The sequence below is a fragment of the Scomber scombrus genome, chromosome 22 (genome assembly GCF_963691925.1).
Source record: "Scomber scombrus chromosome 22, fScoSco1.1, whole genome shotgun sequence".
Lineage (NCBI taxonomy): Eukaryota > Metazoa > Chordata > Actinopteri > Scombriformes > Scombridae > Scomber > Scomber scombrus.
In genome coordinates, this window is record NC_084991.1 from 18,381,844 (window position 1) to 18,400,611 (window position 18,768).

General features: G+C 40.3%; 1 protein-coding gene across 2 annotated transcripts in view; it reads left to right on the forward strand.

Annotated features, from left to right (window-relative positions):
* Nucleotides 1-1,143: 1,143 nt before the first annotated feature.
* The window catches only part of atp2b1a (ATPase plasma membrane Ca2+ transporting 1a), a 42,352-nt gene continuing 24,727 nt past the window's right edge, over nucleotides 1,144-18,768 (forward strand). The window contains exons 1-2 of one of the 2 annotated variants that reach the window (XM_062443880.1): nucleotides 1,144-1,206; nucleotides 15,575-16,067. In XM_062443880.1, the coding sequence (XP_062299864.1) occupies nucleotides 15,875-16,067 (193 nt within the window). In that variant the 5' untranslated portion in view covers nucleotides 1,144-1,206; nucleotides 15,575-15,874. Of the gene's footprint in view, nucleotides 1,207-15,574; nucleotides 16,068-18,768 lie in introns of those variants that run through there. The other variant, XM_062443882.1, reaches the window with a different exon arrangement.

The following is an 18,768-nucleotide window of genomic DNA, read 5'->3' on the forward strand; positions in this document are numbered from 1 at the left end:
CATATTTTGTGCTTACTGTCTCCAGTATCAATATGTTGTTTCAGTATCTGTTGCATAAACGCAAGTCCACGGTGAAGAAGGAAAAGAGGAAAGGACCTGCTTACATTTGTAAGGGAATGCAATTAAATGGATGGCACTGACAGTTGGCCCCAGTAACAGAGACACTGCTTGTCCAAAGTGTGACTCCTTCTCATCGGGGCAAAAGAATTGCAAAGAATACAGGCATTGAATCCGGAGAGGAGAAAAAAAGCGCTACGTCATGGAAAGAATGACGTCAGGTTTGATTAGGCGCCGAGGGAAGAGCCTTGTGTAGCCTAGGTGGAGTTAAGACAAGCCGAAGCGATGCAGCAGTGAGGTTTCAATGGGTACTTTTTGCATGCTGCATCATATGATGGGGGGGTTGGATTGGGGGTTGGTGGTGGAGAAAGGGGGGGTTTGAATAATCCTGTTATTATAAAGCGACACGGGAGCAAAAAAGGGAGTACGAGGGGATCATGACGTAACCGTTTCCATAGGCGACTGATATGCTGGCTAAACCAATGGGAATCCACACCAGCGGTCCATACCCATCCTCCTTTTGACGTGCATCACATGTCCCCGGCGGTGTTGTGACAGAAAGGATCCGGGAGAGGCGAAATGCTTCACGTCCGCACACTTCCGCTTTCGGCCAAATCTAGCTGAAAGAAAGCAGACCCATGGATATATTTCTTTATGTATTTGCATTCATTGCATGCGTCCCACACAGTGTCGAGTATATTTTCACAAAAAGGTTTAACACGACAAGTTTAAGATAACTGGCTATAGCGCTGTAAGACACAGATATATCATTGGACTACTGAAATGAACAGCAGGTGCTCTTGGTGTGCACCTGTGCCATACTAAAGCGGTATTTCATTTATGAGCCTTGCTGTGAAATCTGACAAAATTAAAAACTCGGTGTTTTCGATGCCAGTTCAGTCTTATTGCAGCGGTTTTAATCAGCTGTGCGCATGTGTCAGTGATTTCTAATTTTGGTAGACACGGGTTGTTCTTGGGCTCGGATGGGAGGGGAACTATCTTGACCCTTCACGTTGGAGACTGCTTGTGGTTGTGACAGCGCAGTGGGCGGGCTTTTACCTCAGATCAGGGGAGAGAGTCTAGTCTTTGGTGAGACTGAGGGGGAGTTAAAGTGAGGAAGGGATCTAGGGTTGCTCTTCAGAGAACGGAGTAAGTATTCTTTGGTTGTATTTTCTATGCCAGTGTGATAAAATCTCCTGAAGCTAAGGGGCTGCTTTACAAGTGATTTTTAGAGGTTGCATTTAAAAAAAAAAAAAAAAAAAACCTTAGCCGGTGAAGTCTTCATTTTTGTGTGTGTGAATGTGTGTGTGTGTGTGCGATGAACAGCGAGGGCCAGCCACTGGTGGGTAGCTGCCTTGGGTAGTTAGCTTTATACCCAGCTAACATCGTTAGCTTACGTTATATCTGGGATAGATAATTGACATTGGGCGTCTCGTTTTCCAGCCCAGGTGGCTAATCAGCCGGGATGCTGCAAGATTTTTTTCCCCTGCATGTGCTTAAGTTGGTTTACTTTGACATTTCTGTTTCCTCGGGTTAAGTTTTTTCGACTTGTCAATCTGTTAGAAGCAGCTTTTGTGTGTTTCCCTTCTTTACAATCAGCATAAGCTAACGCCTTGGAGCTAGTTGGCTAACATTGTACGCTAGCCTGCAACGTTGTTTTTTTTTTAAGGTTGGACTCCTCGCACAGCACTCCTCAGTTTGACGTTTGAGGCATGGAGGCTTATTATATTACAGGTTGTCTGTGAAATAAGGTCTATAGCGTTACGAGAAAGTGACCACTATATCATTCTAACATTAAAAATCCTCGCGTTTTAATCAGTTTAATATCAATATAGACGCACTTACAAGCGGAAAGATAATGCCGGTGTTACGCCGTATTTGGTGACCCGTAAGATTCTGTGACCTGCTCTGATATTCTGAACCATCTCGCTCCTCATGCTGCAGGTCACAGTATAAGGTAAGCTGCCGGGGCTATAATATTGAAACCCCGGCCTGGCACGCTGTTTCTCCCGAGTGCTGGACAACTTTTTTGGATCTTGGTAGCGACATCCACGGTTTACTGTCACAGTCAAAGTGGACGTTATGCGTAATTTAAAGCGACTTGGTCGCTTTATCGGTGGTAACCTTTTATCAACCAGTAAAGCGTCTCACCGGGCTAGTGGTAACCTTTTATCAACCAGTAAAGCGTCTCACCGGGCTGTCAAAGTGCGATATCATGTTTTTCTTTACCGGTGTTTTCCCGTCGACTCGTGCTCTTCTCTTCAACCCCAATAACCCCAACCACAACCACGAGGGGAAACATTATTCTGCACCGTGCCCCCCTCCCTCTCTCTCTCTCTCTCTTTCTATCTATCTGGCTCTCTTTTTATGTCAAGTTAAGTTGTAAGCTTTAAATGTCATGCAAACTTACATCAGTGCACGCTATTAAGATGATTTTATGATGAGCAGCTGAAAATCCAAATAGCGGTAAAGCTGAAACCTTGTCATGTCGCTTTAAATTACCATGCCAGCTACCTTTTTATAACGTTAATGTGCCTCCTATCTCTGATTACGCATGTTAACATTGCAAGCATGACCTTGATGGATAATATAATACACTTTCGCACGTCTTAACTTCATCTACAGGTTATCCAGGTTGATGGTGGATTGCAGCCACCGAGCACCTTTTGGTGTCTAGTTGAAGGGATCACTCCTTATCCAATTAAATAGCACCCAGCCTGCTGCAGTGCCGGTAGTGTCTTCCTGTGTAATTACATGTAATCTTGCAGTGATTTGCACATTGTGTTGTTTCGCTATCCAGACGCATTTTACCTTACATTTTGACCTTATGGCTAAAAAGTGAATGAACTGATCTGTGGTGCAAGGTGTGCCATTCACTGTAGGAATGTATAGCTATCTGGAGATATTATGTAATATATAATGAAAGCAAAGCAATGCCAAGGCCAAGCATTATAGGCAAGAAGACTATGTTGTAGGGTAAATGTCAGATTTGACAGTTGTAGGATACATTTCCATAATACCCCCCCCCCCCCCCCATTTAAAGTTTTTGCTGCAATTAATGACATTTAATTTTATCTGTTTAGCTCAGCATCTAGATATTTCATAGTTTGTTTAATGATCCACTTAAACGATCAGTAATACAATCTGTCGCTGTGTCTGAGGCCTTTGAACTCAGACTGTTGCTGTCACTCAAGAATGACAAAAATATCCTTTCTTATTCCTTGCTATACCATTGCTTTTTCATATTGGCTGACTATTTGCAGCACTGCCAGGCCCGACTTACAACGGATATGAGTCAGTAGTTGTTACACTTGCTTTGTAAATTGTTTTGGAAAATGGTTATATCTAAGAGACCAGATCATCTGACCTCCTTGGCTCGGTGGTTAAGTTGGATAGTGTTTGCCCTGCTTACATTGGTAGACCAACAACCTTTCCAGGTCCTCCTGTTGGCGGTGCATATGAAGTTAATTATCCATTTTGGAGATTATGTGATTTCTACTTCTATCTCTATCTTACATTACAGCTTGCTGTTTAAAATAAGCTCTGATTGCTTCTCATGGCATGGGAGTATTTAGCTGTCATAGAGCTCTATGTACGATGAAGTAATGCAGTATATTGACTGAGTACACTTTCTCCCAGGCAGTTATCACCTGTCAAGCCCGTAACCTATCCTGGATGAGTCCCCCGTTACAGCTGCTTCATATGTCCCCTCAATTTATTTTCATGCTTTGCTTTTGAATCATTTAAAAGCACATTTAAGGCTTTGACTGTATGGATTTAATACTTGCGTTTTACCGCCAATACAGAGAAACTTATTTAAAGAAAAATAGGAATGACATATTATTAAAAAGTAATAATGACTTTAATGGATAAAAGGGTCAACATTTGACTGCTAGACCCTCTGCTAACGCTGACAAGTGTGCAGAGAGGATCGCTACATCAGTCTTTGTTAATATGGCCACCGCCTCTTGTCACAATGAAGCAGTCCTGTCCGAGTGGTTAACCCAGCTAGCTGGATAGCGGCGTCAGAGATATGCTATGATTGTCATTTCTCTCTTCGAGGCCAGAAGCAGTCTTAGGTAGTCTAGTTTATCGTCGATAGAGTTGACATTGGCGAGGAAGATTGACCGGAGAGCTGGTCAACTGGGGTTTGCGTTTAGCCTAGCTTAGATGCATTTCCGCTTCCTAGGGCACTTCTTTCAGCGACCACCTGGGCGGTTGTTCTCATGGGGCGACGCCAAAGTCTTGCAGCCCGGAGCAAACTGAGGCAACGCAGATTCTCCAATGTATTTCTGTCTGGTTGTGTTTGGCATTTAAAGAAAAAAACATTTTGAGGTGATGACATTAAAGAATTTAACCACGTGTTAAGCATCTCACAACTGCGGTATTGTGGCTATCGTTACAGCTGTAAGCACAGCCTCAAAAAAATTACATAACTATTATTATTATTAACCACAATTCTCATCACTGGTCCTCGATTCAGTCTGTATTCATAAGTCAAAATGTTGTAACATACGTAGTCTAGAGCATTATTATAGAGAGCTAGCCACTGTGGGTCGTATTCTAAGGTGACATTGAGCCCCATGTAAAGTGACATGGAAAGCTAAATATAGTCTGGTTTTGGAGTATCAAGTACAATGTATTTATGGTACTATTTACTTATGATGGGGGGTTTTGCTTATCTTTCTTTTCTCTGTGTGTGTATTGTAAGGACAAGGTTATTCCAACCAGGGGTTTTATGTTACATGATGGAGTTTAATAACTACACATTCATTCAAATCTGGCCTAGCAGAGCAAAACTACACACATATGACCAGTTGATATGCTGGTGTTAACATTGTAGGGGCTGGGAGATCAGTGGTGGCTATAACATGAACTATTGGCTCAGCTACTTGGGGGGGAAATAGTCTGATTCAGTCCACTAAAACAATTCAAGGCACGCATTGGATAATATTATGAATTAGTCATCAAAACAGCTAGAAGGTCTAACTATGCTACAGTCAGTGTACCAGGCGTGTATGTTTTTGCTTTTCTGAAAAGCTGATAGCTATGACATGCAAATGATGGCATATCATTTACACATGCCAAGTGTACATATCTATTTTTAGGTAGATTTAGCTTTCTTATTACATTTTGCTCATTAGTCGTATCATCATTCAGTAAATGAAACATAAACTCATTTCTAAATTTGTTTAAATATGAGGAATGTCTGGTCGCAGATGATTTACAGTGCCCTATCCTATCTACCCTAATCTTTTATACTGATCCCTACTGTCATTTTAGCCATTTTCTGAAAAATCTAAAACCTTGCCAGTGGACAAAAGCCAACTGCCCACTCATGGCTTTATGTACTGGTATTAAGGTAATGTGAGCAATTGTCACTCATGCAGGTCCCCATGAAATTCCAAAGTTCCATCTTAAAATTTAATAATCATCATTTTTAATATCTTCATGACATTACTTGAGAATGACGCAAAATTCACACACAAAAAAACCAAACACATTTTCACTGTTAATACCTTTTTCAAGCTTAGCTGTCAGGTCTCTAGTCTCCACAGACTAATCCTCCTACAGCTTTGTGTTTGATATGAGGTGATGCCTTCATTACGATAGTGCCAGAGTTGCACTGAACGCAGTTTCGGTGGCCAAGAAAGTGCGGATCGCTGGATATAACCTCCTCTGAGGGATGAAGTTAGCCCACGTAATTAGTAATGTGATTCACTCTCTAGTTTTGAAATTTGTTGTGATATAGGCTTTGGGAGATAAAAATGATGTCAAGCTTGCCAAGTTTGGCAGACTTCCACAGGATGGATGTGAAAGTGCTGTGTAGCAACCAAGTCCGAGCCAGTATTACCTTTCAGACTTAATTTACTTCCGCCTGCTTTGCTGTGTTAGTCCATAATGACATTTTGTACATATGTTTGGCTAGCACAAATTGCATCTGCACCATAGGTATTGGTGAAGTAAGCTTAATGCTCCATGTGTCCGAAATTGTAATGGTCGGGATGGCAAGGTCAGACTGTGGCAGGGCGGCAGGACCTCCAGGCCGCTGAGCTGCTGCGTACAATCACATATAACAAAGACCACAGAGAGCTTCTCATCTTCAAAGTGGCTCGATGAAAGATGTTTCATTTTGGAATATTTTCCATGCTATGGACATCAAGGACGCTGCTATGGCTAAATAAAACCATCCCGCCTTTTATCTCTAAAGGACAATTATAATATTCTCAAAGTAACTACTTAGAAATTTCCTCACATTATTTAGACAGCAAGGTTTTAATGGTACTGTTAAATTCTCATGAACAAAATCATTTCCATAGTTGAAATCTAACTATACAGTTATTCATATTGACAATACTAAGGATTAGAAACATCAGCACATTTAACTGTTTATTAATAGCAGTCATATTTGCTAGTTAAAATTGGTACATTTGGTCCAGTAAATAACAAATCTTTATTTTAATGATTTTAATGTGTCAGATTTAATCATATATTAACAACAGGACAGTATTTTTAGGACTCAGCAATACGTGAATATCGTGCACTATTGTCACTATTAGCACAGACATCGGGTCACTGATTAGAAGAAGTATTGATGTGAAGAAACACTGGAATACTATAACCCGAAGGTGACTTATTACATGGTGCATCGATGTCATATTTAAAACATGCAAAGTCCAACTTTAACAATAGCTGGATTTTTTTTCATATTTCATATTCAGCAAAAAAACAGCCTAACTTAAAAATGCAAGACCTGAATGAGACCATTACTTGATTTTGTTGATGTTTTTTTGACAGGCACTTATGAACGTGTTTTGAAAATGCAGTTATAAACCCTCTCCTCCTTTTTTAGGTGATTAGAAGCCCCCATATTGCACATCTTTGGGTATTTTTGGTTTGATCAAAAGCTTCAAAAGCTACAAAAGGTTATCTCCTCTGTGTTTACGTAAGGAGCCAAAAATCTGCCCCACTTTCTGCCTCTGCTCCAGCAGTGTGCATGGATTTTCTGTGTTTTCTCCTTTTTGTCTGTAAATTTGAAAAACTTAACATTTACGAATACTACTGTACTAGTTATCAGTGAACACATCGTAGTACATAATGTTTCATTTAGTATTAAAGCGACTGATGTGTTGCTTGTCAGAAAACGTAAAATATTAATTTTAGCCTGCACGATGTTTATTTAAAAAAAAAAAAAAAAAAAAAGGCATCCATACTAAATTAAATAAGGCATTTTTTAAACTATCTTATCCATTTTGTAAAAAGCACACACAGTTATGATATCCATACCCGCTACCCTTCTACTTTTGTACACAGCCTCATACCTATTTGATTACCACACCTTAGTTACAGGTCAAAAACATTATGGTGTATTTTCTATTATATTTGCCTCTATAAATTAAATAAGAAGAGCTGCAGGCCGAGTGTGTGTGTGTGTGTTGACGGTGACACTGCGCGTCCTTATGATTTGGCAGCCCGATGGTGTTGGAGAGCCGTGTAGAGGTTCCCGTCTATGGGTTGAAGTAGCGCTCTCAGCTGCGAGCAGTGCAGCACAAGGAGAGCTGGGTGTCTCTGCTTTGTACCCTCCACATGTACATGGCCTGACCCAGTTCAGCAACGGCTAGCTGTGGGGGGAGGGGGCAGTCTGGGGGAAGCTAAAAATACCACCCCTCGCATTAGGCAGCTCCATTGCAGAAGGGATCCCTAGAATTGCTACCTTGCATCGAGTTGTTGGCACATAGAGATGTAGAAACTGCCAGAGGGTTTCCTTAGTGTCAAAGACAGGAGTATATCTCTAAGATGCCCACCACCGATGTCCTCACTACTTGTTTCCACTCGCCACAGCCTTCTGGGCGGAGGCTTTAGTGCACATCTAACGTGTGATCGCAGCCTTAAATAGCTCGAGCAGAGGAGAGACTTGTGACTTTACAAGTCTCCAGTCCCTGTTCCTCATGTGCCTGCTGAGCGCGTTTTAGCCGCTGTTGTGTGCAAAGGGTTAACCTTAGCCTCTGTCATTCAACCATACCATGCCAGCTGTTGGGTTGGAGATCCAATCACAATGATTTTCCACTGTTGTGACATGTGACCTGCTCCGCAACCCGAAACTGTCGCTGCACAGCAAATGTTGGCACTTCCTTCATCTTGGCGTTGCTGCAGCTCGTGGGGTTAGGGGGTGTGAATGTGAGAGAGGGCTCATAGGATAAGACATGAAGGCAGGGACACGGAGAAGGCAAAAGAATTACATTCATTACTATATGCTGCTGTGTGTTCTGCTCAAGGCAAAAGAAATTATTGCCATTTTAAGACGGGTCATTTAGAAACAATTTACACATTTTAAAAAGCTATATATTCTCTCAAGAATGAACATTCAAAATGATTGAAATTGCAGTTTCCATTTATTGCAATTTGACAAAAAGCCGTTAGTGACGTGCACAAGGAACGCACAGACTTTCTCTCCCAACAATTCAAGTTAATATGCTCTTTAATTTCTTTAAATTAAGTTCTCTAGTCTGTATAGTTTTATTTTAATTCTATATGAAGGTAGCAAATAGGGTTTTTAAATATATAATAGTAATGATAACATCTACACCAGGGCTAAGCAGTGTCAACATTTTCACCTAATATATATATTTTTGTAAAGTATGATTTTGTTAAACGTCTCAAAAACCTGGATACGCCATAAAATCTGATTTTTTTTTTTTTTTAATTTTTTTTTTTGAAGGGTCTGAAATGTCTAGACTTGCCATTGAATTCTTCCACTATTTGCCATTTATTGCAAAACATTTTCTTACTTTGCTCAGTCCTCAAGTACTTCGGAAATTATAACTCCACCTATGGCTCCCTATTTAAGGAGACTGGAGATTTGTTAATCCCTGCGGTTTTCCTGAGACGATGCACTTCTGAACAGACTAGGTTTAGGATTCAACTACATTTTAACGTCTTGTTCATCCAGACAAAGGGGCAAGTTCACCAGTATATCTTAAATGTTTAATATGTGTTACTTGGATGCACTGTTAGAGGTGTAACTAACCCTAACCCTTATATTAAAAGTTGCATTTCTACTCAAGAAAAATGCCAAAATCAGGACAAGATCTTCATAGACAAGGTAATATTGCCCATATGATAACTGAAAAATGGTGAAATTCATTTAAGATATCCCTGCTAGGAGTGTCAGATATGATGATGATATAACAGTTTAAATGTTTCCACGATCATTCTGTGCAGAGAGATCGTTAGTATCGTGCTACAGTTCACTTTGTATCAGCTCAGCTTCGTGACGGACAGCCTGCAGTCTGCTAGCAGGAGGCTAACGGGGTACCAGTTCCAACGTGTTGAGTGCCGTGTGCACCACATCTACAATCTGCTGCAGGAAATGACTCTCCAGTGACAAGGATGACGAGTAAAAAGCAGCTAAAAAATGAGCAAACTACTTTTTGAAACTTCAAATCAGAAACCCATGCTGCTTTAACTGTAAATACTATAAGAACAACGTACTGCTGCAGCGCTTGCGTTGGACCTCGCCGTTAGCCCACCACCTGTCTGAGCTCTGTCACATCACCAGCTCACCAGTCGGCTCACTGATTTGATGCCTGGTAGAAGGGCTGGGCAATATATAGATATCGTGATATGAGGCTAAATGTCGTCTTTTAAAGGCTGCATTATAGTAAAATGATGTAATTTTCTGACTGTCCTGGCTGTTGTATTATTTGCCTTTACCTACTTTGTCATTATATCCAAATTACTGATGATTTATCAAAAATCTCATTGTGTAAATATTTTTTCAAAGCACAGATATTCATCTCTACAATAGTGTTGCAATATTGATATTGAGGTATTTGGTCAAAAATATTGTGATATTTGATTTTATCTATATCGCCCAGCCCTACCTTGTAGCGTGTTTGTGAAACATACATCAGTTTAAAGGAAGCTGCTGCATGTTAGCATTAACTACTGTCATGCCGCAAACTAGCACAATGTCAGCTCTGGTGTGTGTGCGTGTATGTGTGCACGCACATTCCGCTAGTTATCCAAAATAAAACACTTTTGCTTCTACACGAACATGAGCTGTTTTCATTTTCAGTTGTGATATAAGTTTGGTTGAAGTGTTGGTTTTGGTTTTACACTCAGATATATCATTTTAAACAAATAGACTGTCACCATTTCTATCAAGTTTTTTTAAATCTTGAGTACTGGTCAGTAACTTGCAATGTAGTCTTTAAAACCAGAATTTTAAAAAAAATTACGATATTTTTGACTTATTGCCCACACTTAATCTCACCCAAAGCCTGCAGTCAGTACAAGAGGTGCAAGAGTATTTCCTCATCAAAATAGGGATTTCTGTGTCTATGTCTCCCACCTCCTGTAATACACCCGGCCCTGCAATTATGCTGTGTAATAAATAATAAATTCTGTCCCGTTTTCCATGGCAGATGGCTCCAAAAAGAATCTCAACATGTGACAGAATAGTTTCCAACAATCTCAATGGAATAAGCTGCAAGCCTTTTTTTGTGCAGTGAGCAATTACAAAGGCTACATTTTCTATCATATTGCATCTGTGCCCCAGTTTAAAGTTCTCACATATTTTTAGGGGTTTGGGATGTTAAGTTTGGAATTTGAAGTCTTGTTTGATGTAAAGACGGATGAATGGTTGTTCTCTCTCTCAACCACGTTTTGATCTCCGTTTTATCTACAGAAACATATAAAGGGAGTAAAAATTGCTGCAACTGGTGGTTACATACAAGGAGCAACGTCCCTGTCTGTCTGTACTGATGGGTTTTTTTTTTGGTTTTTTTTTTAAATGGATCTGACAGCCGTTTTCCCTGTAGTGCAATGCAGATTATAGCGTGACAGGGCTTTACACCTGAAAGTACAATATAGGTTTACTGTTTCCCAAAACTATTTCAGACTAGAAAATCAAACCCATCTTGTTCAATTTTTCCCCTTTCCCCTGTTCTGTTTTGTCCTTCGTGATTCTAAGAAATTCATCACATCAAATTCTCCTTTAAAAAAAAACATGCTGGCACATGCTGTACTTCAGCCTCTGTAATTGTATTGTGTTGCTGTGTGGCTTGTCTATTGTCTCTGTTTCTGTCTGAGACAAATTCCTATCAACTTGGTCAACATGAATGAATCAGCGTCATTGTGTTTTACTGATTAAAGCTGAATGGACAGCAGCCTCTCATTAGAATGGACTCTCCCATGTAGAGCACCATGGAGCTCCCTGATGCCACAGATAGTCCTAATTAGATTTAACAGAAGGCTTTTCCTGAGGTTATCAGTCAGTTGGTCCCAGCTCACTACGTTACTCCACCAGCACAACTAGAGAGAAGCTGCTGCTGGCTTTTTTTTTTTTTTTTTTCTCATTTTCATTCTGATTATTTTAGTGACAGACAAACACACTGTTTGACATGACAGGATACTGTGATACAGTCTTACAAATTGAGATTTGTAGATGAAAGGATTTGACTCTAATGCTGTACTTTAGCACCTGGTCCCCAGGTCAGATATAACCGATGGCCTGGGGCCAGTAAAAGTTTATGCAAGTTTATGCAATCAGAGTGCATGGCAGACAAATAGATTGAGGTCAGTGGCTGAGCGGCCACTCAGAGTCACTGCATAATGCCAGGTTTACGTTGTTGTGTGGCGCAGCATCGCTCTTAAACGCCACATTTAAAATTTCATATTGTGACGAATTTGTACTTTCTCCACCTCGAGCAGCTGACTGAGCTGGTGGGGAGAGAATGGGATGTTTGCTTCTCTATCTCTCACCTCTGCTCGTTGTATGGTGTTTAATCAGTCTTGAAACCTGGCACATAAAAAAAACCAAAAAAACAGGCACGTGATACGAGCACACAGAACAGCATCCACAAGCGGAAAAGCATCCTGCAGTGAGGGTGTTTCTGTTTTTCGTGAACAAATATGGTCCTGCAAACACTGGCTGTGACGAGCAACGAGTTCAACCATCCCTACACGCTCACAACTGGTCAACACTTGCCCATCAAGTTTAATTTTGACACTTTTTAGGTGGAGACGGAGTAGACGGCGGCTGATGTCTCCACTCCTTTGATTGGTCACTTTGAATACTGTCATGACCTTTGGCTGCTTGGTTTGATCACTGACACAGTCGAAGAAAGGCAGTTACCTGAACTAAGCTGGATAGAGATTCCAGTATTAAACACATGCATTCAGATACAAGGCAAGACACAGCACTTGACATAACTCAAGAAATATTCAGAATGAAGAGGGGCCGGAATGGAAATTAAATTCATGTGGATTCCTGCGCTTATTGGTGTGGATGGAAATGAGCTGGTAGATAAATATGCATAAGGAGAACCAAGAGAAAAAGAGAAATAAGTATGGTAGTAAAATACAGCAAGGCTAATCAAATGAGAAAAACAAAAAGAAGTGGCAGGAAGAGTGGGATAGAGGAAATAAGGGCTAATACTGCTACAGCATTCAAAGAAAAGTAGGAGAAATGAGAGGATATAGAAAGGAGGATGAGGTTTAGTCACACTAGTCTGAACTGTACAATAAACATTATAGATAAGCATGCTATTGGTAGATGTTAACATTGGGGACTACAGGAAATGGTGGAGCATGTTTTTTTTAGGCATCCTGTTCTAGATATAAAACAAGGGAGACAGACACTTCAAATTACACTCCAAATGATTAACTAGGTACAAGAGAAATGTTGCAGGTTGTTCAGATGATGTATTGTGCAGGAGTGTCTTCAGATTTTTAGAAAACACAGGAGTTAAAAGGACAATTTAATGTAATAGTATAATAGCGGTTCTGATCCACTCTCCAATCCAGAAGGAGGACGTAGTGCACCTAAACGCTGTCTGCCAGCTGCCATTAAACAACAAAGTATATCAGCCGCTGTCTATTCCATCTCTGCTTCTAAAGTCTCAAAAGTCAACTCGATGAGGTAGCGAGTGCTAAGCAGTTGCGAGCGCGTAGGGAGCATCGAGCTCACACTCGTCACAGCCGGTGCTCCTGGGACCGTATTTGTGCATGCGAAGCAGAAATGTTCCCTTGCGAGGATGCTGTTCCGCTCGCAGATACCGTGCACATGCCTGTTTTTTTTTTAATGTGCGCAGGTTTTGAGTCTTAATTAAATGCTCTATCTTTGTCAGTGTTTGTATGCACGAAGGCAGGGCTGAGCTACACACACACACACACACACTCACACACTCACACACACACACACACACACACACACACACACACACACACACACACACACACACACACACACACACACACACACACACACACACACACATATATATATATATAGAATGCACAGAATGAAACAGACTTTTGGTTATACTTGAGTCGACTACGAGTGCTTGCTGTAAAACGAGCATAACATAAACTTAAATATGATGTCTTTGACTTCCAGCAGTGAGCATCCCCTCTCATTCACAGCCACACTGTCATGCATGAGCTCAAAACAGACGTTCATTGTATGTTGTATGATTGAGTCTAATTAGCAAAATATCTTAAATCTAGTTGGATTCTTGTAGACTTTAGGCTGCCCCCTCCTCTCTACCAGCAGTACTTGCATATGAAGAAACCTATTCCTTTACTGATCCTATATGTGCCTAATTATATATTTAGCATTTGTTTAACATACTGTATCATCATTACATATCCATAGCTAAAGGAAAACAACCGAATCTAAAGGGAACTTCACTGTTGTCCGTGTTATTTATACAATGAATAAATCACCAAACTTGGAAGGAAGAAAGTTATTTTCATTTTTTGGCTGCCAAGCCAGTGAAAAAATAAACAAGTATAAAAGTAAAATATACAAGGGACCAGTAAAACTCTGATCTACAGGCCAAGTGGGCCAGTGGGGAAAAAATGCTGTTTGTGATCATGCGCTGTGTAAAGTAAGCGTAATGTTTTAGATCATTACCAAACTTCAGCTTTTCCCACAGGACTGACAGTCTGTGGGTGTGAAGCAAGGGAAGAGGCATTATTACATTTTATAAAATATCCTTTTAACAGCAGCGAAATAGTAAATTGTACAATATTAAGATGTGAGTAATGATAAAATACATGACAAAAGGGTAAAAAATGATCAATTAAACTATGGCTGAAAGTAATATTTTCATTATTAATTCATTTACTTAATAAGAAAATGGTGAAAAATGTTGACTGTTTTCATGTTTGAGGAGCTGGAATCAGAGAATTTGACCTTTTTGTTTCTGATTCAATGATTAGATTAATTGACTAATTGTTGCAGATAAGGTTAAGTTACGCAACTTAATTTTCCACAGAAGCTGAATTTTAAAGCTGCACCCACTATTAAGTAAATTTAAACTTCATTGCCAAAGAAAAATTTTGCTAAACTTTTACAAATTTAAGTGAGAATACACCTATTTTTGTCGAGGTAGAAGATGTTTATCTGGTGTAACTTGATTTTCTGCAGTTTGAGCTCAACAACTGATTAATGTGCATTCTCTGGCCAATCAAATTTGTCCTCATAGACCACAGTTTAAAATAGCATAATTGTTATACTTAATATCAATTTGTCTTGTGGTTTATTTCTATTACTACAATATTAATACCATTTCGGTTTTTTCATTACTACTGAATATAAATCTTATGCACAAGTCATTTTTACCATATATCAAAATTAAACCAAACACAGTGAGTCAACTTAAATCAAACAGAGTAAAAGAAACATAGAGGTGCTGCTTGAAACCCTTCACTGTGAAGCCGAGCCAAGAAGATTTATGTTTGCAGAGGGGAAAGGACTATTTTTACTTTCACATACTCCGACCAGGAAGGCGAGCGCACATTACTGCACAAGGGTTCTGTCCAGATAACAAAATAATTATGATTTCATTACAGCTCAAGTACAACCAATCACATTTTTTTGTCGACAGATAGCTGGAGGCAGTTTTGCTAATTACTTTGCTTCTCGTCTCGGTAACTGAGTGGTTGGTTTTTGCCCAGACGTTTCCTTGTTTCATCTTATGCAGCGGCCAAGTGTCTCAACAGAAATATCTTTGTTAATGTAGTTGTATGATAACGGAGACGAAGAGGGACAAACGGTGATGTCAACGTATTTCAAAAACGTCCAAATGCAGACTTGTTACACAAGGCTCCACCTGTGACCGAAAGAAAAATACAAGAGCATTGATACTAATTAATAAGTATTTCAAGATGTCAGAGTGTGCTGCAGGCATCATAGTTAACATTCACAGTATTAGGTCAAGCATACTAAGGGAAACCACATGTTGGTAATGCAGTGAAATTGAAAAAAAAGTGTTTATCTATATGAGTATCCAGAGAGAAACAGACAAAACAGAAAACTTGATTCTCATCATTGTTTGCGTGGTGAAACAAAAAATTATTGAAGATGTAAGACATAGTGAAATGGGAAAAATTAACCTATAAAATGTCATATCAATGAATGTATGGCAAACCCTGCTGTGTATGAAATAATGCTTGCTAGTGTCATTATTAACAGGGTTTTTTTTGTATGTTTGCTCTTCTCTTTCAGATCTGCATCCATGGTGATCTCCGGCTCTGGGTGATCCTCAGTCACCATGAAAGACTAGGAACTCAGCTCTCCAAGGGGAAATGGCTTGTTTTGTAATATCCCTGCCCTGCTACCTGCCGTATGACTCCAGCTGCCTCTGAAGGGCCTATCAGCTGTTTATGGGAACTACCACTGTGTTCGCACTCTTGAGGATTTAAGCTTTTCCACGGCAACACTTTTTTTTTTGCTTTTTTTTTTTTTACCCCCTCGGTTAAGTCGAAGCAGCAACGCTTTGCGTTAGAGCGGGGAAGCGTCGAGACAATGGCGAACAACTCGTACAGTGGGGTGAAGAACTCCACGGCGGAGGCCAACCACGATGGAGAGTTTGGCTGCACGCTCAAAGACCTGCGCTCCTTAATGGAACTGAGAGGCGCAGAGGCGATAAACAAAATTGGGGAAACTTACGGGGATGTTCAAGGACTCTGCAGCCGATTAAAAACATCACCTATAGATGGTATAGTAACACTTTCACTACACTCAACTTGGTGTTTAATTGGATCAAAGGCAGGATGTTTTCCCAACACTGCTACTAGCAAGCACTGTTGGAATGCTAATGTGGTGCACACATAGTTTAGGAGGCGTGTCATTAGTCATGTCATCCACATTGTGGATACCTTGACATCACTTCCTTGGAAAACTCATATGCCAGACAGGTGGCCAGGCAGGCTGACTCTGACCTGGGCCAGTCCTGCTCTATTTCAAGGCCTGTGGATATGTCCCTCACACCCTCCCTCTCTCCCTTTTCACCTCTGTGTCTCTTGTGTGTGTGTCTCTTGTGTGTGTGTGTGTGTGCGCGTGTGCATGAGAGCTTCAGACAGACCAGCTGTCTGCCTGGGCACCGCACCAGGCTGCAGGCAGGTCAGTGTCCCACATGTGGCGGACAAAACAGGAGGCTTTAAGGCTGGGAAGTAATGACTTGAACATGTTAGGGAAGGAGTGAGTTCATCTTTTAAATAGCTCTTCTGTGTTACTCTTTAGTCACCAAACTCTCTTCGCCATATAGTAGAAGACCACGCTAAGAGTTTTGGAAAAAGTACATGTTAAGTAACATTAGATCACCACTGGGGGAGTTGTGGTTGACAGCACCTCTTTTTTTCCCCCTTTTTCTACTAGTCTTTCACTCTCTGTCTCAGTTTGTCTCTCTATAGACAGTCTGCCTAATCGCCAGTATGACCTTGACTGAACTCTTATGGGAGGGGATTTTCAGTTTGATCCCAGATTAAAACAGCACCGCACATTCACTGTAGCAGCAACAGTCCTCTGTATGCAGTGTCCCAAAGCAGGGAAAAAATTCCCTGGGCTTCATCTAACCAAAAGGAATGTTGTAAAATCCGGGATATACAGCAGCGCAAATCATCTCTTAATCTAGCAACAATCGTTATCCTCACTATTTAATTCTTGACATTTAATTTATGGAAATGATATAAATGTACAAGATACACACCATGCTGTCTTTTGCTGTTTTCGCTGACTGTTACACAGCCCAATAGACAGTTGTCTGAAATGTGAGAAGAAATTGCTGAATGGGAATTTGGCTGTTGAGAAAGAGAGAGAGCGTGAGTTGTTCAAACATGCATCTGGTTGTGTCAAGGTGGTGAGTCTAAGAGTCCTGTCATATTTGTAGCATGAGTGACATTCGTTGATTCATAAGTACTTGTCCTCCCCTGCTCATTCTGTCGAGATGATGCTACAAGACAAGAATGTGGCTAGTTGGGGTCCATTAAATTGTCAATATTTTTTTTCTGTCAAACACAAGTGTACGAGTAGGTAAGGTAATGAGGTAAGGTTCAAAATGTCCTTTAGCTGTGTATTCAACAATCTGTATCCATCAGCTTCTAATTATCTAATACCTTATTTAAAACTGAGAGAATATCATATTATTTATTATTATTAGCTTGCTAATGAAAATAAATATAGTGATACATTTACTACCCTGCAAATCCAAGGCAGCTTTTAATCATTATTTTTATTGATGAGGTTGAGCAGGTTCGCTTTTTGTTTCCCGTCTCAGCAGGTGCTGTTCCACTTGGTACGCAGCCAATGAGAGTTTTGACACTTGCAGTTTCAGTCAGCTCGCTCGTCATTGGCTTGGGAAATTAAGCCATCATTTAAGATTACAGGAGCTTGACAATTGAAAAGGGATTTCTAATTAGTTGGATGGTCATTTCCTGAACCTCTTAAGCCAATCCTTTGCTAATCCTCCACATTTCCAAGCTCTTTTTTTTTTCTTCGCCCAAATAAGTTTGACTGAACTTTCCTGTTGCAGCTTTGCATTAATGTGCCAATCTACTTTAACTGGTTTTCAGAATGTAAGACTTTAAAGCATGACCCGATTGGAGTAGGCTAAATCGAATTAATCATTTCACTGGCACAGCTATTTGTCACGCTATCACATAAGACTGGGTATCACCAAAGATCTCCCAAATTCAGTTAGATTTCAATTCACAGGGCTGTAATTTGAATTAATGTTGATAATTAACATCTCAATACTTGGAGTTTGAAATGAACTGAACTATTCTCACTGGACAATGTGCTTTCCACATGCAGTGCTGCAGTGTAGGTGCAGTAGGGCACAGATAAGAATCATCAAACCTAGGATTTTTTTTTTTTTCTTCTTCTCAGCTAGTCATTTAAAAACATGCGTCCTTCTCGCTATGCTGCATTTCTCAAAAAAGCCCAGTATCAGTTGTGGTGAGAATCCCCTTGTGCGGTGGAAAGAGACAGCTCACCGATACGTGTAGCTTTGACAGTTGGCTTGGTGTCATAGGAATGAGTTCAGTACTTTTGTGCATGCCGTGTGTTTCTGGAGCCTTCTCTGTAATAGGAAGTAACCACGATAATACAAATATCAGTTTTGTTTCAGTTCCGGTCCTCCCCAATGTTCTCTTTCTCTTTTTATTTAGTTGCGTAGTCTCTTTTATATAAATTGCAGTAACATTTAAAGGGGAAATCTACTAGATTTTACACATCAATATCGTCACGGGTAGTACTACGCTCAGCTTGTGAAAAGAGTTGTATAATGTGCTCTGTTGCAAGCCTTTAGAAAATAACGCCATGATGTCACCGGGGTTATCTTGGCTTGGTCTCGGAGATTACACACATCTAACTGAAAGCGTGCATGACATAGTAGGGCATGGAGTTTGAAAGACATGGGT